Source organism: Apodemus sylvaticus, chromosome 1, assembly GCF_947179515.1.
Source record: "Apodemus sylvaticus chromosome 1, mApoSyl1.1, whole genome shotgun sequence".
NCBI lineage: Eukaryota > Metazoa > Chordata > Mammalia > Rodentia > Muridae > Apodemus > Apodemus sylvaticus.
Window position 1 is genome coordinate 104,435,101 of NC_067472.1, and position 20,170 is coordinate 104,455,270.

Here is a 20,170-nt window from a genome sequence, read left to right on the forward strand (position 1 = left end):
TAGGGGTAGCTAGGGATGAGTAAGCAGGGGTACAGGGATCCCAGCAGCCAGTGCGTTTTCCAGACCTCTGTGCAACCACAGGCCACCGTCCTGCAAGCCAGCATCTCTCGGGTCCACTCTTTACCCAGCAAAGTCCACAGACACAAACCATTGTCAAATCTGGCACGGAGATTCATACACACAGGGACCCCTTCCACAACACTCGGGAGAAACAAGGATGTGAAACTGATGGTTACCAGGCAACCCCACAGCTAAAGAGGTTCTGAAGTCAAAGTGCTGGCCATCTCGGTATCACAGCCATGGCAGACCAGCAGGCAGAGATGTAGAAGGAACCACAGGTCGCCTCCTCCAAGTGGCCTCCCTGGTTGCTTCTGACTCTCAGGTCTTTCTCCCCAGTCCACAATCTGTCATCTGATCTACTCACTCACTGTTTCATGCCTGAGCCTCCTGTGTGCCGACCACTCCCAGCCCCCATATATGGCCCAGGAATGATCTCAAGAGGCCTATGACACACCCTGCCCCCAGAACAGGGGTGTCACAGAAGAGGGAGTAGGGACTAGGGACAAAGGCTTTGGTAGTCAGAGAGATTCTAGGGACACTTGCCTGTGCCAACTGTTTCCACCTAACGTACAGAGTCCACAGACAACCTCCTGTGGGAGGGTTGGTAGAAAGAAATAGATTTATTCTCATGTACAAAGCACTCAGCCCACGGGACCACATACAACAGGTGCACAGAGTCCTAGAAAAACGCATCTCTCTAAAGGCAACTCAGAGTAGGTAAGGCAGGTGGCCCCCTCCCCCACCCACAACACATACAGAACAAAACATTAGAGAAGCTAGTGGCCACTCACCCAAGAGGCCCAGCCCTGGGAGAGTCTCCTGAGCCCCCGGGGGCGCATGTGGATATGGCCTTGAAGAGGAGAGAAGCCCTGTGGGGAGAGGCCAGGCCCCTCTCTGGTGGCCGGAATGGGAGAGGTGCTCAGACCAAGGGGATGCACTCAGAGGAAAGAAAGGTTAGGCTCTCGGTGCCTCGGAGTGGCAGAGCCTGCCGCAGCCACTCTGGGACTGCACACAACTATGGAGACTTTGATCTAAAGAGAGAATTGGCTGTCTAATGATCCTGTCTTGCCTAGCTAGGGGAAGGAACTTGCTTCAGGCCATGCTGCCCGAAGGACATGGGTGTGTACGGACTGTCTCCCAGCCTGAGGATCCTTCCTGCCCGTTATTCCCCTCGTCCTCACTGCTGGAGTACTTCCTCCCACAGAGCACTGAGCACCCTAGCTGTCAGCTTCCTCCGAGGGTGCCAACCCTACCAGAAGCACAGAGGCACCTCCGGGGTACCTTCACCCTATGGCTGCTTCTAGCTGGTGACTGTTTCATGCCCTCTGCGTACTCAGCGGTCTCTCCTCCTTCCGTGAGGATCTTGGCATCTCCAGAGACCTGGAATTCCTCCAAGAAAACAAGGGCACAGACCTAGTAGGGCTCCTTCTGTGACGCTGCTTAGAGATGGAGAGGCTTAGGCAGGACTGGGCACGGGACAGTCAGAGGTGCAGAAGGGGGTCCACTGCCACTGGTCACTATGGTGCTCTTGAAGAACAAATGGCCAAGTCCGTGTGGCCCTGGGGATCTTGCTTTCCTTCTGCAGATGAGAAAGATGAAGCCCAGGAAGGGTGGCATGTGCCAGGTCACAGGGGACATCCTGGCCTAGAACCCAGGACCCATGGCTCTGGTTCCCAATGCATCAGACAGACTGGTAGAGAGTTGTGAAAGGAGGGCCGGGCAGGGAGGGTCCCTAGAGGGGACCACTCAGCCCTCGAGGCTGCAGCAGCCATTGACAGGAGCCCTGGTGCCATCCAAATCAGGGACCTCATATTCCTCATCCAGGAAATCCAGCGAGTTGTTACTTGGGAGGCCTCGGATGGTGAATTTGTGGGACACCTTGGTCCAGTGCTCACGGTTGGAGGCCACGCGTTCATACAGCTCTGCGGCCTTGGGGAACAGGTCTTGTAAAAGCCTAGGGGTAGGAGGGGTGGGGTCAGAGGCCAGAAAACATCGCAGACAGCAAGAAATGATGGTCTCCCCAGATAGCACTTCTGTAAGGGTATAAAGCCCGGAGATTGGCGCAGTGTGAAGACCCCTTCCCACCGGGGTCTGAGGATGAAGAGACAGCCTTCTTACTAAGCTGAGGCAGACACAGGCTGTCCTGCTCTCCCCTACCCCCTGCCCATGCCCCCCTTCCCAGCTACGCCCACCCCACCTCACCCCCGCACCCCCGTCCACGCCCTTGCACATGCTCACTTGTAGATAGGCATGGCGATGTGCTCCATAAAGCTGATCTGAAGCTCAGGGATGTAGGCCTTCTCCCGGTCCATCATCTCCATTGGCCGGTTGCCCATGGCCTTCTCCTACAGACACCGGATCATCAGGCCCGCCCCTCCTGCGCCTCCATCAGGTACCAGGTAGGAGCCAGCTAACCCAAATCCTCTCAGCCTCGTGAGGAACACCCCTCCCTCTGCACACACCATTACCCGGAGGTCACCTGACACATACCAAGTCTCCTTGGGAGAAGAACTCTTTGTAGATCAGCTCCTAGAAGGCAACAATGTCATCACCTCCTTCCTGCAAGTGGCATCTGTCCACCAAAGCCCATTCCCGAGATGGCAAACTGAGGCCCGATGATGTCTCAGTCCCACCCAGGGCCTACCCTCGCTAGCCTAACAGGAGAGGGCACAGCACAGTGTCTGCACTCTGCTCACTTCCCAGGAGCCTCGAATTTGTTACGTGACCCTGGGTGAGTTCAGTGCCTATCTGGGTCATTTCATCTGTTGCTCTGAGGCACTCTGTGTTTCTGATTCCCCCAAATACAGCCAGGCTAAATCCAGCCACAGAGAGGTGTCCGGGCTACTGTGGAGACACATGGAGCTGGGTGTAGCTTGGGCATCAGGTTAGAGGGCTGGTTCTTACCGCAATCTTTCTGGTGGTCTTCCAGCCCTTGGTCTGGTCAGAGAGGTCACAGGAGGTCATGAGGAGGCATAAAAGAAGCCTGTGGTGCTGCTTGTTGTTTCGGTCATAACCCACTGTTGGGGGAGGGGACAATGGAGTCAAGCAGGAAGGCCCAGGTTCCTTGTCCCTTCTGAGAACAAGGGTTCCACAGCCTGTCCCAAAGTGGGCGTTCCCATGGGGAACAAAGCGCACCTAATGGAAGGTGGCTAGTGCCAGGTCTGCCTGGAGGGACACCAAAGCCAGGAATGGGCTAAGGACAGGACAGAACCACCCCAGATGTTCAGGGGGCAGATCTCCGTGCTGAACCCCCACCCCTCCCCAGCAGTGAGGCGCGGCACCTTCGGCCATCTTCTGCAGGTCCTTGAAGATGCGGAGGTGGTGTGCCAGGTCTGTGGCCAGGATGATGTCCCTCATCAGGTCCAGCATGCGCTGATAGTCCTGGAGAGTATCAGGAGGACCGTCAAGGTCCCTGTCGCACACATCCCGTCCACTCCGAGGGGGTCCCTGCTCCCACCAGACGGTCCCTGTCGCACACATCCCGTCCACTCCGAGGGGGTCCCTGCTCCCACCAAGCACACCCCTACCGACACGGCTGGCCCCATCACCTTCCGAGAGAAGTGGTCAAAGATATTGCAGCCGTGGGTGTTGAGGATGGCGATGGCCTGAGCAAAGTGGTGCCTCTGTAGGGAGATGAGGGGTGAGTCCTACTGGGCCAAAGTGCCCCTCACCAGAGGTTCCCAGAGAGGCAGGAGAGGCAGGCAGGGCCTGGCCCCCAAGCTCAGTCAAGCAGCTAAAAAGGAGAGTTAGGGGCCCTACTCCCTTTGAGAGCGCTCTATCTGAGCCCTCTATGGCCCTGGGCAAGTCCCCAGTCAGCTCCATGACTCAGAGCCCTTAGCTGTCACTTGAAGAGATCCGAGATAAGGTATGCTCGGAGGGTTTCACAGGCTGGAAGAAAATTCTGAAACGATCCCCTGATGTCCTGGACACTAATTCATGCAGAAAATATTTGTTTGCTGACAAGGGAAGGCAGCGAGGAGGCAGGGGCAAGGCCCTGTCTCCTGATAGTGAAGGGCTGTCACTTGGAGGAGGAGCAAACTCATCCCAGGGGACAAAGGGCAGGACCACGGCTGCCACCAGGCCCCCTGGGAGACAGTGAACACAGGCATGTCTCTATGGTGTGCTATTAGGGGCAACCTCTGGAGGGGGAGCTGTGGGAGACAGCCTGGGGCAAGGTGACTTTGAAGTTGTGGCTCCCACCCTGAATCAAGACTTGCACAAGGCATAGAACCCAAGAGGCTGATGGACAGCACCAGTGGCCCTCAACCCCAAGCCCCCATCCCACAAGCTAAGGCTAAACTGAGAGGATTAGAATTGGCTCTGGCCTGAAGGGGCAGGTTTAAGGGGGCGGGCCTGCCCTGTTCCCACCAGTTTCGCAAACCTGGTTCAGGCTGACCCAGCAGGCCTAATCTCATCCCAAATCTGGGCCTGTTTCAGAGGCACAGCTCCTGCAGCCTGGCTAGAATGCTTTGTTTGAGAACAGTCTAGCTGGCAACTCGCTCGTTGGCTTGGGGGATTCAGAACAGGAGCTGGGCAGAATGGCAATTTACCTCCATGACAGAGCCCTCTGAGCTGTAGAGAGCGGCCAACACAGATTTCTGGAAAAGTCCATAAAAGCTCTGGTTACCCCTCCTGTGCGGATCAGAGGGAGCACCTCCCCCTGAGGGTAGTGCTCCCTTCTCTCGCCCCAGCTGCTGCTGTCTCACTGCTGTCTCTTCTCAGGCGGAGAAGGGCAAGGCCGCGAGGGTCCCACTGTGAGGAGGGTGGGCCAGGCTGAGGGTCCCCACTGAGGAGGGCAGGCTCTCACCGAGGCCACCTGGAAGGAGTTGTTTGTGCCTCTGTGGTCCAGGTCGTGACACATGCAGGAAATAAACAACGCAAAGATCTCGATGTCCCTAGGTGGGGAGCAGAAAAGAGAAATGTCACCCAGGGCTTCCTCCCTGGGTGTGTCAGAGGATAGACAGCAGGATGAGATGCCCAGGGGCCGCCCTGTCCAAAGGTTCTGGAAAGCAGCTCTCCTTCGGAGTGTGGCGGCCGTGGGAGAATCAGGTCCACCATCCTCTGTGACTGAGCAGATCCCTCGTGGAAGGTGGGGGCTGTACAGCATTTCCCCCAGTGAAAAGGACAGGCTGAGTGGCCAGGTAAAGGACCCGCCACACAAGAGGGGCCTCGTTATTGGAAGATGTGGGAAGGGCAGCCACTAACTCGAGGTAGTTGGAGAGCTCCAAATTCTTGTAGAGCAGGTAGCAGAAGTGAGAGACAGAGAAGGCATGCATCCAGTTGTGGTAGGGTGGATCCCGGTAGCCTTTCTTCACCATCAGGCAGAATCTGTGGGAGGAGCCAAAGCAGCAGAGGGGCCTCAGCCTCTCCTCCTCCGGGAAGCCCTCCAGACTGCCCATCACATTTTCTTGCCTTTCTTTATTCATGATCCAGTGTCCGAGAATGGATCCTTCTTCACAGAGCCCTCCCCATGCCCCAAACCCAGTCCTCCCCCTCCCAAGAACGCTTGGGGCAATGGACGTGAGGTCGGAGGGCGATGGGAAGGGGAGACCTCTTCACTGCTCCAGGGCAGTGACTTACCGGGCCAGAGTCGGGCAGTCGATTTTGTAGTTATTGATGAAGTTCATGTCTTGCAGCATGCTCAGGATGGCCTGGGAAGCAGAGAGGGAGAAGGTCAGAGAGACTGTCACTATCGAGACGTGGCTCCTGTCTCCAGCTCTCTCGAAGCCTCACACCCAAAAATTTAGCGTCTTAAAATTCTAAACCTAAAGGACAATTGAGTAGATGAACGGGCACACTGCAAACCATGAACTATCCAACATTTAAGGGGCCCAAGACTTTTTGGGAGCAAGCCCACAGGCAGTATTGCAAGCCTCGAGACCACATACCAAGGGCAGCCCTGGGGCACCGTCCAGCCCACTGCTGTCCCCTCCGCCTCCCCATGGCCCTATAACGGCAACAGGCACGCCTAGCCTAACTCTGAGAGAGACTCCATGGCCTTCCTTGGAGTTCCTGCCTCACCCGGAAGTTCTTACACACATCTAACTGATATCTATACTTCCCACCCTCTACCCCCATGTCCCAACAAGACCAGGAAGGGCCAGCTCACCATAGAAGTGTCGTCCTCCGGCAGAGACCGAGGAGTGTAGGTAAAGTTGGCAAAGTTGGCGTCAATGGCGGCCACAGGTTGGATGCCATCGTGGAGAAGCTTGGTGTATTCATCATCAGAGACCTAGAGCAGACAAGTCGGGAAAATGACCTCTTCCCTCTCCGATGCTCTCCCATCAAATTCCCATGCAGATGTGGGATCCCTTGTCCAGCGTGCACCAAGTTGGATAACAACTCTCTATGTCACTGGAAAGATCACCACAGCACTGCAGCCCACATGCCTGTGCCCGCTGCCTGTGCCCAGAGGACCACCTCCATGACTGACAATTCTAGGCAAAGATAAAGAATGCTGGTTCGTGACACTCCAACCCCTGGTGGCCTTTCACAGACTCCAAGTCTAGCAGTTTGTCTCTCGGGGAGGGCCTTCTAGTATCTAATCGCAATCCCATGTGTTACTCATCTGTGTCTATTCCCAAAGTTTGGGGCACAGATGAGAGGACACCCAGTGAACAGTGAATGCTAAGTCTTGAGGGAGCTCTTCTGAAGCAGGCCTGGTAATGGGACTTGGGTATCAGCAATTAAGATCATGCAGGGGTGTGTAGCCACTGCAGCCAGTGACCAGGGAAAGCCCTGAGCAAGGTTTTCAGCCTTCAGGGGCTCCCCAAGTCGGACATTCTCTCTGGACGTGGGGTGGGGATAGCTGTCCGAATCAAATTTTCTCCTGGGTGAAAGCCTGCTGGCTGCCTTCAGATCGGGCTAAGAAAAGCTTGGGAGAGGAAGGAGTATGGGTAGGTTGGGGAGGTCCCCTAGGCAGAGCGTAGATTAGGTTTTGGTGTGGGTGTGTTTTCCCATTCTCAAGAGCCAGCAGTAGCCAAGATCAGCCTGGACCTGGGTCGCAGAGGATTCTGGGAGTCAGAGAAGACACGTGGAGCAGGAGCTCCCAGACCCAGATGTGCAGAAGCTCCAAGCAAGCCTCACCTTCATGTGATACATCATCATCTCATTGGCCAGGTGGCTGCGGTACTGGGCTTCATTCACCTTTTTGTATAGGAGAGACTGAGGGGAGAAAATGGAAAGGGTGGAGCTGTGACATCCTCACAATGCCCGGAACTGGGACAAATGGGTCAGACTGCAGAAGTTCTCCCTCCTGTCCCAGGATAAGCCATTAGCAATACCCAGCGTCCAGGCCCCACCCTAATCTCAGCTCTCTTACTGCCCTTCCCCATTTTCTTAACATCTGAGGCACTTTGTCCCTGAACCTGGTAGCCCTTGGAGGAGAAGATCAGAAAGGAGGGAGTAACTGGGGAACCTAGGCTGGATTTGCAGGCTAGATCTGCCAAATCATGGAGAGAAAGACCCAGTTTGCTAAAAAGATACTGACTAGTAGATTGGTTGTAGTTGCTGGGGTGGGCATGAAATCTTACCAATAGGGTTTCCTATGTGCCTGTTAGAGGTTTTGTTTGTGGGGACAGTGTCTCATGTAGCTCAGGCTGGCCTCCAACTTGCCATGTAGTCAATGTTTTGAACTTCACTTTCCTGCTACTCCATCTCAGATTCTGAGGTTATAGGGCCATTCTATCTATCTCTATCTCTATCTCTATCTCTATCTCTATCTCTATCTCTATCTATCTATCTATCTATCTATCTATCTATCTATCTATCTATCTCCATACAGCCCAGCAGAACTGGGTGGGGTTTTGTTTTGTTTCTTTTCCTTTCTTTTTCATGATCCTCGGAAGCTGGTTGGACAGGACTGGAAACAGTATCCCCAGCTTTTCATGCTGAATGACTGGAGGCAGCCAGCATGTGTGGCAGGCCGCATAGCACCCCAGATCTGAGCCTTGAGCATAGACAGGCCAGAGCAAAGAGAGCAGATGTGGGGAATAGAAGAACACCCGCCCCGCCCCAGTGGCGCTCCCTCACGTGGGCGATGCTGATGCCACAGTAGATGGAGAAGGCTGTGGCCAGGTCCTCATCAAACTTGCTAAACCATGGCCCATTGATCTTGTTCACTAGCTCAGCCACACCGATGACTTCTGTGAAGACAGAGAAAATAGGAATCGCTGGTGGAGGGGTCCAGTGAGACTTCCCTTCCCCTAAGCCTCTTGAAGTAATGGCTCAAGACCAGATAATCCCAAACACTTCAGCTCCTTCAGCTCCGGATCCTAGCTAGCTAGCCAATCTGAAGAAACTAAGACCACCTTCCCCTAGACCCCGCCCCTGCCCCACCCCCTTCCAGCCCCTTCAGGCCCCGCCCCTGGCAGCCACGAGTCGGCACCCTGGTTTTCATTCTTGATAGGGAAGCAGAGAATGTTGCGCGTGCGGAAGCCAGTGCTGTCGTCTACGCCGCGATAGAAGAGCGGATGGGCGTATGCATCTGGGATGTTCAGGATCTGGCCCGTAGTCGCCACGTGGCCTGCGATGCCTTGGTCCGCCGGGATGCGGATCTCATAACTCTGCCCAGGCAGGGATGGAATTGAAAGCCAGAAGTTAGCCTTCTATAGACAACTTTCAAATGTGGCCTTTTCCCCAGGTCCCCTTGCTTACTCCCGGACATCCTCCCTACTCCCTCCCTCACCTCATCGTCCACAACGCCACCATCGAACACCTTGGCCACCAGCTCGTTCTGATCCAGCAGGAACACCGAGCAGCTGTGGCGAGAAGAGGTTGGTTCGTGGGCTTCTGACGCCTCGCGAACCACGGTATGGCTACAGTAGCGGTTTCTGAGGTCCCGGAAAGTGTCCTAAAGTGTGACACTCTCCTCGGGGCTGGCCATGCCCAAGCATTCTTCCACCTGCGTTTTATTTGTTTTGTATTGTATTGTATTGTATTGTTTTTAGTTCCTACTATGTGTCATAGAAACCCAGGGCAAGCAAAGCTAGCGCTGTCCTGACTAAAACAAGGGCCCAGGCAGAAGGAAATGCGGGACAAGTAGGCAGGGAGTGGGCAGAGGTGGTGAGGGCTGGGGCTTCCCCTCCCCCACCACCCCACTTCTGCTCACATCTCCGCGTTGCTGAGATTTCTGGCCTCCGTGATGATCTCCTGTAGCAGGACAGAGACATCATCTGGGGGAGGGGGAAGGAGAAACACGTGAGACCCGAGGAATGCCAGGCGAGGCCCCCACGGCTCCTCCCCAACCTGCCTGTGTGGGAGACAGTCACTCACCCAGGTGGGTGAAGAGGTTCTTTGCCACTTGGAGAAGAGCCTGGGAAGGAGGAAGTGGAGATCATAAAGATGGCCCGGGATGTTCTCATCCCTTCCCAAGTGCTCCCCAGCAGGCTGGAAATGGATGTGCCTAATGAAACCCTTTGACTACTAAGCTAAGAAGGACCTGGGGAATGGCCCTTGGGTCTCAGACATCTGCTGCCTTTGCCTCTTGCTGCCCAGATGTTGTGGTAGTGCCCGTGTTAGACACTAGAGGGCGATCACAGACAATGCCTAGAGCCCAGGGAACTCCTGACCTCCCTCTCTAAGTGACTTCCAGGTCACTAGGTTACCCAGCTGCAGTGCTGGCGCTGGCCTAGATAGCACAGGCAGCATCAGCCGTGGGGAGAGCCTCCTGGGGCTGGCGCTGCTGCCCAGGAAAAGCTCTCCAGGGCAGGTACTCACCTGGCACTCGCACTTGAGCTTCTGCTCCTTCTGGAAGGCCAAGGTGCTGGTGAGCACCGTGCCCGTGTAGCGGAAGCAGTGTTGGATCACATGTTCATCGTCATCTGTGAAGCTGGAAGGAGGGCTGGGGGTCACCGGAGAGGACAGGGAAGGTGGGCTTCTCGGCCCTTTTCTCTTTTACTGCACGCTTCCAGGAAGCTCCTATCTACCAGCCAATGGAAGGAACTCTTCACACTGGGACTACGCGCCAGGCCTCCCCTTCAGGCTCAGCGCTCTCTCGCGGGAAGGCTCTACTTCCTCAGACCAAAACGTGGGTTCCTCCTTGTTTTCACTTGTTTGAGGCAGGCTTATAAGCATGTTGCCCAGGCTGGCCTGGAACTGCTAGGCTCACGCGATCCGCCCACTTCAGACTCCCTAGAACCTGGGGCTACTGCCATGGCACCATGACACCCCCACCCTCAAACTCACAAGTCTCCTCCGAGCTGGTTGAAGGCACAAGCCGGGGCCACCACCTGGTTAGTGGCCCGGCTGATGACAGGGATATATCATAGCCTGAAGCTCACAGCCCACCATGTTTTAAGAGAGCTATTGCTTCTTGAAACCCAAGCCACATCTCCCTTCTCTGATTAGAGTGAGGGACTTGCCAAGACTAGAGCTGGCTGTCCCCTACTCGTCCCTCACGTCTCCATCCTCATGGAGGGACAGCGGCAGAAAACACCAAAACAACAGGTGCTGGAGCATCAGCGGTCTTTGCATTAACGGAGGCCTACCACTGCCGGGCCCCTCTCACACTATGGCCCCGCCCTGCCTCTCAGCTCCAATTCCTTATTGACACCCCACCCCAAACTCACAAGTCTCCTCCGAGCTTGTTGAAGGCGCAAGCCAAGGCCACCACCTGGTCAGTGGCACGGCTGATGACAGGGACACACAGCACAGCCTGAAGCTCACAGCCCAACATGGTTTGCAGCTGTTGCACGTCGTCCTGCAGAGATGAAGGAACAGTCAGGAGGGCAGTGCGCCTCCTTCCCTAGCTCCCACCACACTCTGCAACCCGCTACGGCACGAGGACAGCGTGCCATGGAGTCTCCGGGTCTCGTCTCCCCATCCCAAGGCTACCCCATTCCAGACGCTGGGGCCCAAGCAAAGGGTTCCCCCCTCCCTCTCCCTTGGCCCAGCATGGCCATGACTCACAGAGGTTAGGTCCTTCAGCTGGATACACTGCTTGTCTTCCACCACCTGGCCCAGGCGTCCCATGGTCAACTGGAACATGAAGAGAGACCCAGTCGGCCCAGCTCTCCCCATCTCAACCCATCCTTGCCTTCCAAGTCTGGAAGCTTCAATAAACTCTTTGAGCAGTTCACAGAATGGATGGAGCTGATATTGAGGAGTAGCGGAGAGAGGCATAGGGAGGGCTGGGTAACCAACAGTGGACTTAAAGGTTTTCCCTGACTAGAGAGTGATAAGCAGACCCCAAGGAGTCTCGCTGATCTCAAGAGATTCTAACAGGTTCGGGTCTAGAAACACTCAAGCAGGAGAGTGCTGGTCTTATCTAAGGCTTCCTCTCTGAGCTTGCTTGTACTAGAGCCTGATCATGACAGACAGCGCTCCATCCTAATACTAAGTAGATCTCAGGATCTGGACCACTCCCACCGAGACATTCCCGGCGGCCCCAGGCCTGCTAGGACTTCCTGGTCCCTGCAGGCTCCAGTGCTGAGGATGGAGGTGGAACTCACTGGAAAGCTGATCTCTTCTCCCAGCACTTTATCTCCAATGACCTGTGGGGCCCAGCAATGGAGACAGGTTTATGAGAGGAAAGGCAGACACAGGTTGCCCCGCCTCACAGTGGACTGGGAACCTCACCTTGCAGGAAAGCTGCAGATTGTCCTCTGACACCAGCAGGAGGCAGCAGTGAGTGGCCTGTGTCTCCTGCTGCAGCTGCAAGGGGACAGAGCCAGGCTGAGGGCGGGGCTGAGGGCGGGGCGGGGCCATCCTCTAGCCTCCCTGGGTTTTTCGGGATTGTAGAAGAGAAGAGAGGATGGGGTGTCCAATCTGAACTGAGATGCCAGGGTCAAGGGTCAAGGGTCTTTGGAGAGAGAGCGGGTGGAAGAGAGGATGCGCGGGGACTCACATATTGAAGGACTTTGAGCTGCAGAGAAGTGGCATCCAAGTCATAGAGTTCCCCTGCAAGGGTGAGGCTCAAATCAGAGAGGGCTCTGCCTTGCCTGGGGTCTGCTTCCAGGCTCCACCCCTGCCTCTCCTCGGGCTCCACAAGACCACCCAGAAGACCCACATGCTTTCCAGGGGTTATCTGGTACACCTCACCTCTCAGGTCCTGCCTGCTCCAGAGCCTGGCCCTGCCCCTCCAGGATCCACCCTATCAGGTCCTATAGTCCTACCCAAGTTTGGCCCTCACCACACAGTTGCAGGATCTTTCGGTCATGGTCGGTGTACTCCTTCTCATCCTTCTGATCTTCGGAGGCATCCGCTGAGGTGTTCTGAACAGCTTCAGGCCTGCGCTGCTGCAGGACCTGCACCCTCTGCAGGGCCACCAGAGCCTAGGGCAGACCGAGTAGTGAGCATGCCCTTGTCACTGTACCAGTGCCACCACACAACTCCACAGATCCCTCTTCTGGCCACATAGTGCCCATTGTCCTGTTCTGGTCCCAAATAACTCAGCCGGCTGGTTCCTCCACTTCTGAGGAGTTCCCACTGCCCTTAGAGCCTCACTCACTCCTTCCACCACAGCCAAATATAGCTGTCTCCAGCCCCTGCTCACAGACTCTTCCAAAAGAGAGTCAGATTTTTCTGTCTAACACCACCCTGATTAATATCACAGACCCCTGAAACCTTAGGCAGAAAAAAGCCTCAGTTATACACAGGGTTTCTGACTCCTCACTAACCCAGCTAAGTCGGTGCTATTGTGACCCCATCTTCAGATGTGAAACTGACTTGCTCAAGGTGGTAGTGCTGGACCCAGAAGCCAGGCCTGCCCAGCTCCCTGGCCAGGTTGTCTTTCCTACAAGCTCTGGTAAGGGTCCGCAGCGGCCCCTGTGCTCCCACGGTCCCACCCGACTCACATGCTTCTCCACCGCCTGCAGGCTCTGCTCCTCGCTGCCACTCAGCTGGCCACAGTGCACCTGGAGAGATGGAACCAGCTGTGACCTTCCCCAGCCTGTCTTCACTAGCATGACCTCCCATGGCCGGTACACAATCTATGACCTCCATGTAAACCCATCCTTCAGACCACGCAGCTAGCTCTGGGGGTCACTTTCCCGAGGAAGACATCCAGATCAGGTGAAAAGGGTGGAACTTTCCTGTCTCTGTCCCGTCACTTTCCATGCTTACGGACTGTGCCGTAGAGAGCACAGTCCAGGCGTACAGTGTCAGGAAGGCGGACCTAAGACCCTTCTCCACCTTCCACACGTGGAGCGCTTCAGGCCCGGATTAGAGGCTTTGTGGAATTGCCTTTAGACTCCAGCTCCATCGGTTCTGGGCGGGGTTTGAGCTGCCCTTACATCTGGGGTAAAGAAGGGAGCCCAGCTTGACTGGCACCTGCCAGGAAAGCCGTGCATAGATGAATGGCCTGTGGGAGGGAGTGCTTTTTGCCTTACACGTGTTTCTCACCATGGTAAGATGCAGTCTTCCCCTTACAGATGAGCCAGGGGGTCCAGAAGGGGTGGGGGACTTTGCCAAAGTCACCAAGCAGAAAGTAGCAGGGTTAGGACATCTATCCACTCTGCCCCTCCCTGCCTCCATGTTGACCACCTGTGCTAGTCAGTCACCAGGGCTCCCTTAGCCATCTTCCATGCTCTGGGAATTTCTCTTCCTCCAGCACTCTTGGTGTGGAAGAGGGAAATGTGGAGAGAGGAGATGGAAAGAAGCAGAGATGGCAGTCTAGGGACCCACGGTGGCCTGCCAGCAAGGCTCCCTCCCCGCCTGCTGTCTCAACTTCCTTCGCTTACTCAAAGCTGTTGGCCACCTGTGGGGCCCCCACAGTGCTCACAGGGGTGCTTCATCCTGCTTCCCTCACCCAGCAGCCCCTGCCTGCCTTGCTGCGCTGGGTCCCCTGCCAGGGACAGATGGAGAGGAGGAGACCAGCAGGAAGCTCACAGTCTGGCCAGGAGCTGGATGAGTCGGGGTGCACTTGGGAGGGGGTGTGGGACCTTATACCTGAGGGGAGTGGGGTGCATAGACAGACTGGGAATCTTAGAGGGAATGGGCTCTGGGAGGCTTTCTGCAGTGGAAGTTCAAGCAGAGGGTGCTGTAGACCGAAGGCTTCAGCACCAAGGGAGAGGTTTACAGGAAGGTGAGGTCCCTGGGGTAGGGAATAAAGTCTGTGGAGCCACAGATGGAAGGGCCTACAACTTGGAATTTAGGATGCTATGGTAAACTTTTGTATCTGATGGCTGTCATCTATGGGATGGAGGGTAAATGACCGGAAGCAAGACTAGACCCAGGAAGACCTGGAAGAGACTTGGGGTGGGGGGGGGCGCTAAAGACTGAGCTGAAGCTAAGCTGGGAATGAGGTGCCTAAGGGCTCTGAGGCAGGCCGCGTGTTCTTTACATAACTGTGCTGGCCTCATGTGCTTAGTATGGAGAGGGGAGCTCCTTCTTGCTCCTTCTATGCCTGGACCTATCTTTCAGGAAGAGGGGCAGGTGGGACCCCTCTGGAGCTGGGATGGGGGGGAACCAGTTCCTTGGTTTTCCAAAGGTCTTGACCCAGATGCAGAGCTGTGAGGTTGAAAATGCTGAGGGAAAAGAAGAAACTGTGGCATTTCCTCATCCCAGCATGCACTGCACTGCTGGGTTGCCTCAGTTCACCCACTTAGCATGTGCTCAGACACACACAGGTACTCACTGGAAAGACCTCAGGACACACACACACACACACACACACACACACACATACACACACCTCCAGTGCCCACACCATCCACACGTACACACTCAAGCAATTAGTTTATACTCCCAAGAGCCACACCCATACTTCTGACATTCCATAACACAAACCAGTTCATCCCCCTCTCCCCCAACACACTTGCATGTGGTAACATTTACCCCTGTAACTGTTAATGTTAAGGTGGGTGTCTGGGGTTCAGTGGGAAATGCTAATCAGTGGGCACCCGTGTTTAGAAAGAATTAAAAACTTGGCCAGCTACCAGGCCCACCCTCATCAAGTTCCACATGACTGATGGCGTGAACACCCTACTCTCATGCAAGGAGCTAACAGGCAGAGCTAGGAGACAGGGAACAGGCGCAAACCATGCATCAGATGCCAGAGACCAAAAGCCGCCTACTCCTCAAAGAGATGCATTACCCCAGAACTGGAAGACAGAGTGAGAGACGTTCCACACAAAGACTTCACAATCAAGGAGCCTTGAACTGAGCCAGGAAAGCTCAGAACTCAGGCACGCAGCGGCGTGCCTGGACAGCACGTTTCTTAGGGGTCCCTTTGCTGACTGCAGCTCCATCTAATGCTCCTCACAGGACTCCCTGGTCTCCTGCCTAGAGCTTGTGAGCGTCTGCAATGCTCCCCTACTTTTGCCACCTGTTTCATGCCTTATGGACTAATGGTCTGAAGGCAGGAGCTGATGACCTATCTTGGTCATTTCTGTGTTCCCAGAACATAGCCCAGTGCTCAATACCTAGTAGGAAGAGGTCTTAGATGGATGTGTGTGTGTGTGTGTGTGTGTGTGTGTGCACGCGCGTGCGCGCGCACACACACATATGTAGATGATAGACACCAACAATAGAGACCCAGATAAAAGGTTGGATTTATCAAGGAGGGAAGGAGCTGATGGCTTGGGGTCCTCCCTCTTCCTCTGTCCCTTCTACCTTCAGGATTGGGTAGCAGCTGGGTACCCCATGGCTGCCTGTGCTGCCTCTGGGAGGATGAAGGATCCTGTGACCCAGGGAGCAGCTGTCAGATGTGTGTGCCTTGGGGAACGGGCATCCTAAGAAGTGAGTTTCTACCTGACTGGGAAGATTCAAGCTTAGAGAACTGGACAGTGAGATGCTCTAAAGTCCTTTCAAGAGCTTTTCGCTGTCGGGATCTTTGAGGAGATGAGAGAATGTCTGTCAGATACTTCTGAGCCCCAGGTAACATCTTCCTTGGTAGTCTCCATCTCACACTTCAGCCTCCCTGGATCACACTCCTCTCCCCACCCCACCTCACCCCATCCCCAAGTCTCACCTCCTCTCCGCCTGCCTTTGCCCATGCTGTTCCCACTGCCCTTTCCTCCCTCAGCCTTCCCACCTCCTACCTACACCCCGAAGCCTCACTCAAAGGCTCTCTCCACTGGGGGAGGAGCACCCCTTGCCACTCCAGCTGCCATCAGAGCACCTGCTGGCTCGTGGTGGCCTGAAGTTGTCCCTGCCTGTCCCCAGAATGAAAGCTCCAAGAAGTAGAAATGGCTGGCTCCAGCACCGAGATGGCAGCTGGCCGCATTACGACTACACTGTGGTTGCCTCTCTCCGGAACGCGGAAGCCCAGAGCCATGGCTTGACACTAGCCAAGGAGTGTGGCAACCATCGTTCTGTTGCCAAGATGAACAACTTCCCAAATGTCTTCACCTTGGGGAAAATGCTTTCCTTCCCATCCAAATCTTCACTGTCTCAAAGTGAGGCCAGGGCTCGCAAGGAGCCTGCTACCTCTAGATCTGTTGTGTCTACAGAGAGGATGGGCTGAACCACTGTCTCCACAGCCCAGCTTTTACACCCGCCCTGGCCTGTCCTCAGTCTGCCAACTCCAGGACAGGTAACCCAAGAAGCAGGGCAAGAAGTAGGGTATGAGAGTTCGGTCCACAACAGAGCCCCCTCACTAGGGATCAACTGGGACTGGGGATCAGTAAGGATGATTCTGGGCTTCCTTCCTCCCTCGGGCAGATGGGGCCTGGTGTCAGAGAGTCAAGCCAGGCACCTCACCCCAGTGGGTGGCTGCCCCCTCCAATCCCGCTGCCTGCCCTGCAGCTCAGGAAAGGTCAGGCGCCTAGGAAACCTCTAATTCCCTGCTAATGAAATCAGGAGGAGTCCCTTGGAGCCTAATTTATTTGTCTAGGGAACCTCCACTCTGATGCTGGCAGATCACCATTACTGAGGCTTGGGGTGCAAGCTCTTTCCTGGGACAAGACAAGGATTGTGACTTCCATCTCCATATGGGAAAGAGATTAGAAGAGGAACAGAACCTTTGCTGGCAAGGCTCAGCCTCGCCTCTACGGAGCTGTGAAGCAGAAGCCAGGGGACACTGTGAGGGGCAGCAGAGAGCATCCAGGAACCCAAGGAAAACAGCCTCTTGAGTTCCCATGCGTCCCCACTTCCGATGGAGGCCCCTTCTTTTCCCTCTGGTTGCTGCTTGTCACCCAGGCAGCTCCACTGGGGACACCCAACTTTCCTTAAGCCCCTAGCTCCAGCATCTCTGATACCTAAGCTGCCTAAATGTCTCTAGTGGGGACAGCCTCATGTCCCTTTCTGTGCCCTTTCAGTGTCTGTTGGTCACAGTCACCTCAATGTGTCCCTGTACCATAACCCATCCAGAGTTTTTCAAGAGGAAACTGAGGAGGGCTGAGTTCAGATGAAGCTTGGGTTACCCAGTGGACCAGTGTCTTCTCCCTGCCAGGATGAGGCCCAGCACTGGACTGTGAAGATGCCCAGGCTCTGGTCAAGCCTTTATTTGCCTCCAATCTATCCCAGTGGTAGTGCACCTTCATACTCCCCAGACACACACACACACACACACACCCCTCAACCACAGTCTTTTCCCCTGTTTTCCTCTCCCCATCCTATCCACAATCCAGCCACTTGGGCAAGCTCTTACCAAGATGACGGCTGCCACAGTTCCAGTCTCCTTGTCCAGCAGGGGTATGACCAGCACTGAGGGGAGGAGAGGGCAATGAGGTGGTCCTGCAGGCCCAGTGAGGCCCAGAGATACTGAGTAAGGACCCAGGGAAGGAGACAAAGATGCAGACAGAGAGGCCAGGACAAAGACTGAGAGACCCAGAGGCCCGGTGAGACAGAGAGCAGACCTGAGTCAGTGACAGAAACAAGCACAGTGACAACCCCTAGATAGAAGGAAGTCCCCTCACTTGACAGCATTCTTGTGATTCTCCCAGAAACCCTAGGAGGGAGGGAGGGAAGGAGGGAGGGAGGGAAGGAGGGAGGGAGGGAGAGAGGGCGGCGGGGGAGGATCTGAGCATCCTGGTCTACAGGGAGGAAGCTGAGGTCCAGAAAGGTGAAGTGACTTGCCCAAGATCACTCAGCAAGTCATGCCTCCTGACTCCCAGTCTTGTGCACTTTCCACATCGAGACAGAGGACAGAGACCTAGAGAGACTGAGACATGAGGCAGAGAGAGACATGGCGGACAGGGGGCATGGAGAGGACAAGAGAGAGACACAGACAACAGCAGAGAACATGACAACAACTCCAGCCCCATCTGACAACAGGCACAAGCACACAGCTACAGCAGACAACCGTCACTGTGACCCTTGACACGGCCATCTCATTTGTACCTCAAAAAACACCCCCTCAAGAAAGGCACTGTTACCCCATTTTACTGTTAGGAAATTTGGTTCGGGGAGATTAGTAGCATGTTAGAGAGAAGATCAGAGAGACAGCTGGAGACGGAGCACAAGGAGGCGACAGATGAGAATGGGCGGAAAGCAGACATGACCTGGAAACGGAACCGCAGCCTCCCTGTTCCCGTCTAGTCTCCAAGCCCCTCTTACCTTGCATGTCAGGAGCTAGTGGAGCCACCAGCCTGGCCAAGGGCTTTCCCAGTAGGTCCGAAGGTCCCAGCCCATTGCAACTCAGCCGCTTCCGAGAGATTACAGCTTCTCTGAAAATAAGACACGGTCTCATCTCTCAGGCCCTAGATCAAAGAGGGGTTGGGCCCACTCCCATCACCCTGGAGATACAAACAGGCTGAATCCTGTACACGTGCCAGAGTCTAGATTAGAGGTTCTCAACTTGAGGGTGGAGACTCCTTTCAGAGCTCAAATGACCCTTTCACAGGGGTCCCATAAGAGCATCAGAAAACACAGACAATCACATTATGCTTCATAACAGTAGCAAAAGTGCAGTTATGAAGTAGCAATGAAAATAATTTTATGGTTAGGGGGTCACCACAACATGAGGAACTCTGTTAAAGGGCCACAACATTAGGAAGGTTGAGAACTACTGTTCTAGATGATTTGCCTGGAGATAGACATGAGGAAGACCAACAGGAGAGTGGGGCCCTGCCCCGTGCCTGTCCTGCCCATGTAAAAAGGCAGGGAGCCACAGCCTAGCCTTCCATGCCTCTTGCTGGTGGGTGTGGCAAAGACATAAGCACCCAGCCCAGGGCGGATCCTCTGGAAATAGAAAGCAGAGGAACACCAGGGCTCACAGTTAAGGGTGTCAAATCAAACCCTAGCCTCTCTACCTGACCTTAGGTGAGCAATCTACCTTCTCTGAGCATCCCAGGAGGAACTGGATCGAGGAGAGGACAAGTCTCCCATTTGTTCAACAAGTTTTAGTGCTAAGCATGAGAGGGAGACATGGCAGGAACCAGGCTAGTTACAGTCACTGGGCATTTCCTGCGCCAACACAGTCACATGCACAGCACAACGCCCATAGGTGATGTGTGAGTTACTTATCTTGATGATGTAAGGAAACCCCTGACAAAGGCAACACAAGGAAGGGAGGAAGGGAGGAAGGGAGGAAGGGAGGAAGGGAGGAAGGGAGGAAGGGAGGAAGGGAGGAAGGAAGGAAGGAAGGAAGGAAGGAAGGAAGGAAGGAAGGAAGGAAGGAAGGAAGGAAGGAATTATTTTGGTTCACAGGTTGAAGGTCCAGTCCGTTGTGAGAGGGAAGGCATGGCAGTGAGATCAGTGCTGGGTGTGGCCGTGCATGTGAGAGGCACTTGGTCACAGTGCATCCATAGTCAGGAAGCAGAGGGATGAAACTGATGGTCATCCTGGCTTCTCATTTGCTCCTTCCCTAAACTGACTTCAGACCCTAGTCCAGTGGGTGGCAGGGTCCACGTTCCAGGTAGGCCTTCCCTCTAATTAAATGTCTCACAGACACATCAAAGGTGTGGCTCCTGGGTGCTGCCAAATGTCTTAGGTGATGCTGACAATGAAGATTAGCCATCGCAAGCCCACCAGTTACCCAAACACATCACTGTAAATCATAATATTCTTCCTCTGGGCCTCAAAGGCCACCTCACAATGGAAAGTGTATGCACTTTATATGTAAGAGTCCTAAAAAAATTCCTAACACTATTCAAGAGCTTAAACTATGAACTCTCACCCAAGGTTCAAGGCAACCTCTGAACTGTACACCATGTAAGAATCAAAAAGCAGCTCACATACTTCCAATATACAGTGACACAGAATAAGCCTTCCCATTCTAAAAGGAAGG

The 20,170-nt window shown here is 54.8% G+C and overlaps 1 protein-coding gene across 3 annotated transcripts in view; it reads right to left on the minus strand.

Moving 5' to 3' along the window:
- Positions 1–665: 665 nt before the first annotated feature.
- Positions 666–20,170, minus strand: part of Pde2a (phosphodiesterase 2A) — a 62,369-nt gene continuing 42,864 nt past the window's right edge. For all 3 annotated transcript variants that reach the window (XM_052157125.1, XM_052157132.1, XM_052157115.1), the window contains 27 exons: positions 18,499–18,608; positions 17,591–17,646; positions 12,855–12,914; positions 12,191–12,332; positions 11,906–11,958; positions 11,638–11,712; positions 11,511–11,552; positions 10,969–11,037; positions 10,629–10,759; positions 9,778–9,889; positions 9,334–9,373; positions 9,170–9,233; positions 8,747–8,819; positions 8,447–8,624; positions 8,092–8,204; positions 7,147–7,224; positions 6,170–6,292; positions 5,641–5,711; positions 5,266–5,388; positions 4,868–4,955; positions 4,611–4,658; positions 3,609–3,683; positions 3,342–3,441; positions 2,965–3,077; positions 2,551–2,589; positions 2,299–2,405; positions 666–2,014 (listed from right to left, as the gene is read on the minus strand). In XM_052157125.1, the coding sequence (XP_052013085.1) occupies positions 1,807–2,014; positions 2,299–2,405; positions 2,551–2,589; positions 2,965–3,077; positions 3,342–3,441; positions 3,609–3,683; positions 4,611–4,658; positions 4,868–4,955; positions 5,266–5,388; positions 5,641–5,711; positions 6,170–6,292; positions 7,147–7,224; positions 8,092–8,204; positions 8,447–8,624; positions 8,747–8,819; positions 9,170–9,233; positions 9,334–9,373; positions 9,778–9,889; positions 10,629–10,759; positions 10,969–11,037; positions 11,511–11,552; positions 11,638–11,712; positions 11,906–11,958; positions 12,191–12,332; positions 12,855–12,914; positions 17,591–17,646; positions 18,499–18,608 (2,491 nt within the window). In that variant the 3' untranslated portion in view covers positions 666–1,806. The remainder of the gene's footprint in view (positions 2,015–2,298; positions 2,406–2,550; positions 2,590–2,964; positions 3,078–3,341; positions 3,442–3,608; positions 3,684–4,610; positions 4,659–4,867; positions 4,956–5,265; positions 5,389–5,640; positions 5,712–6,169; positions 6,293–7,146; positions 7,225–8,091; positions 8,205–8,446; positions 8,625–8,746; positions 8,820–9,169; positions 9,234–9,333; positions 9,374–9,777; positions 9,890–10,628; positions 10,760–10,968; positions 11,038–11,510; positions 11,553–11,637; positions 11,713–11,905; positions 11,959–12,190; positions 12,333–12,854; positions 12,915–17,590; positions 17,647–18,498; positions 18,609–20,170) is intronic.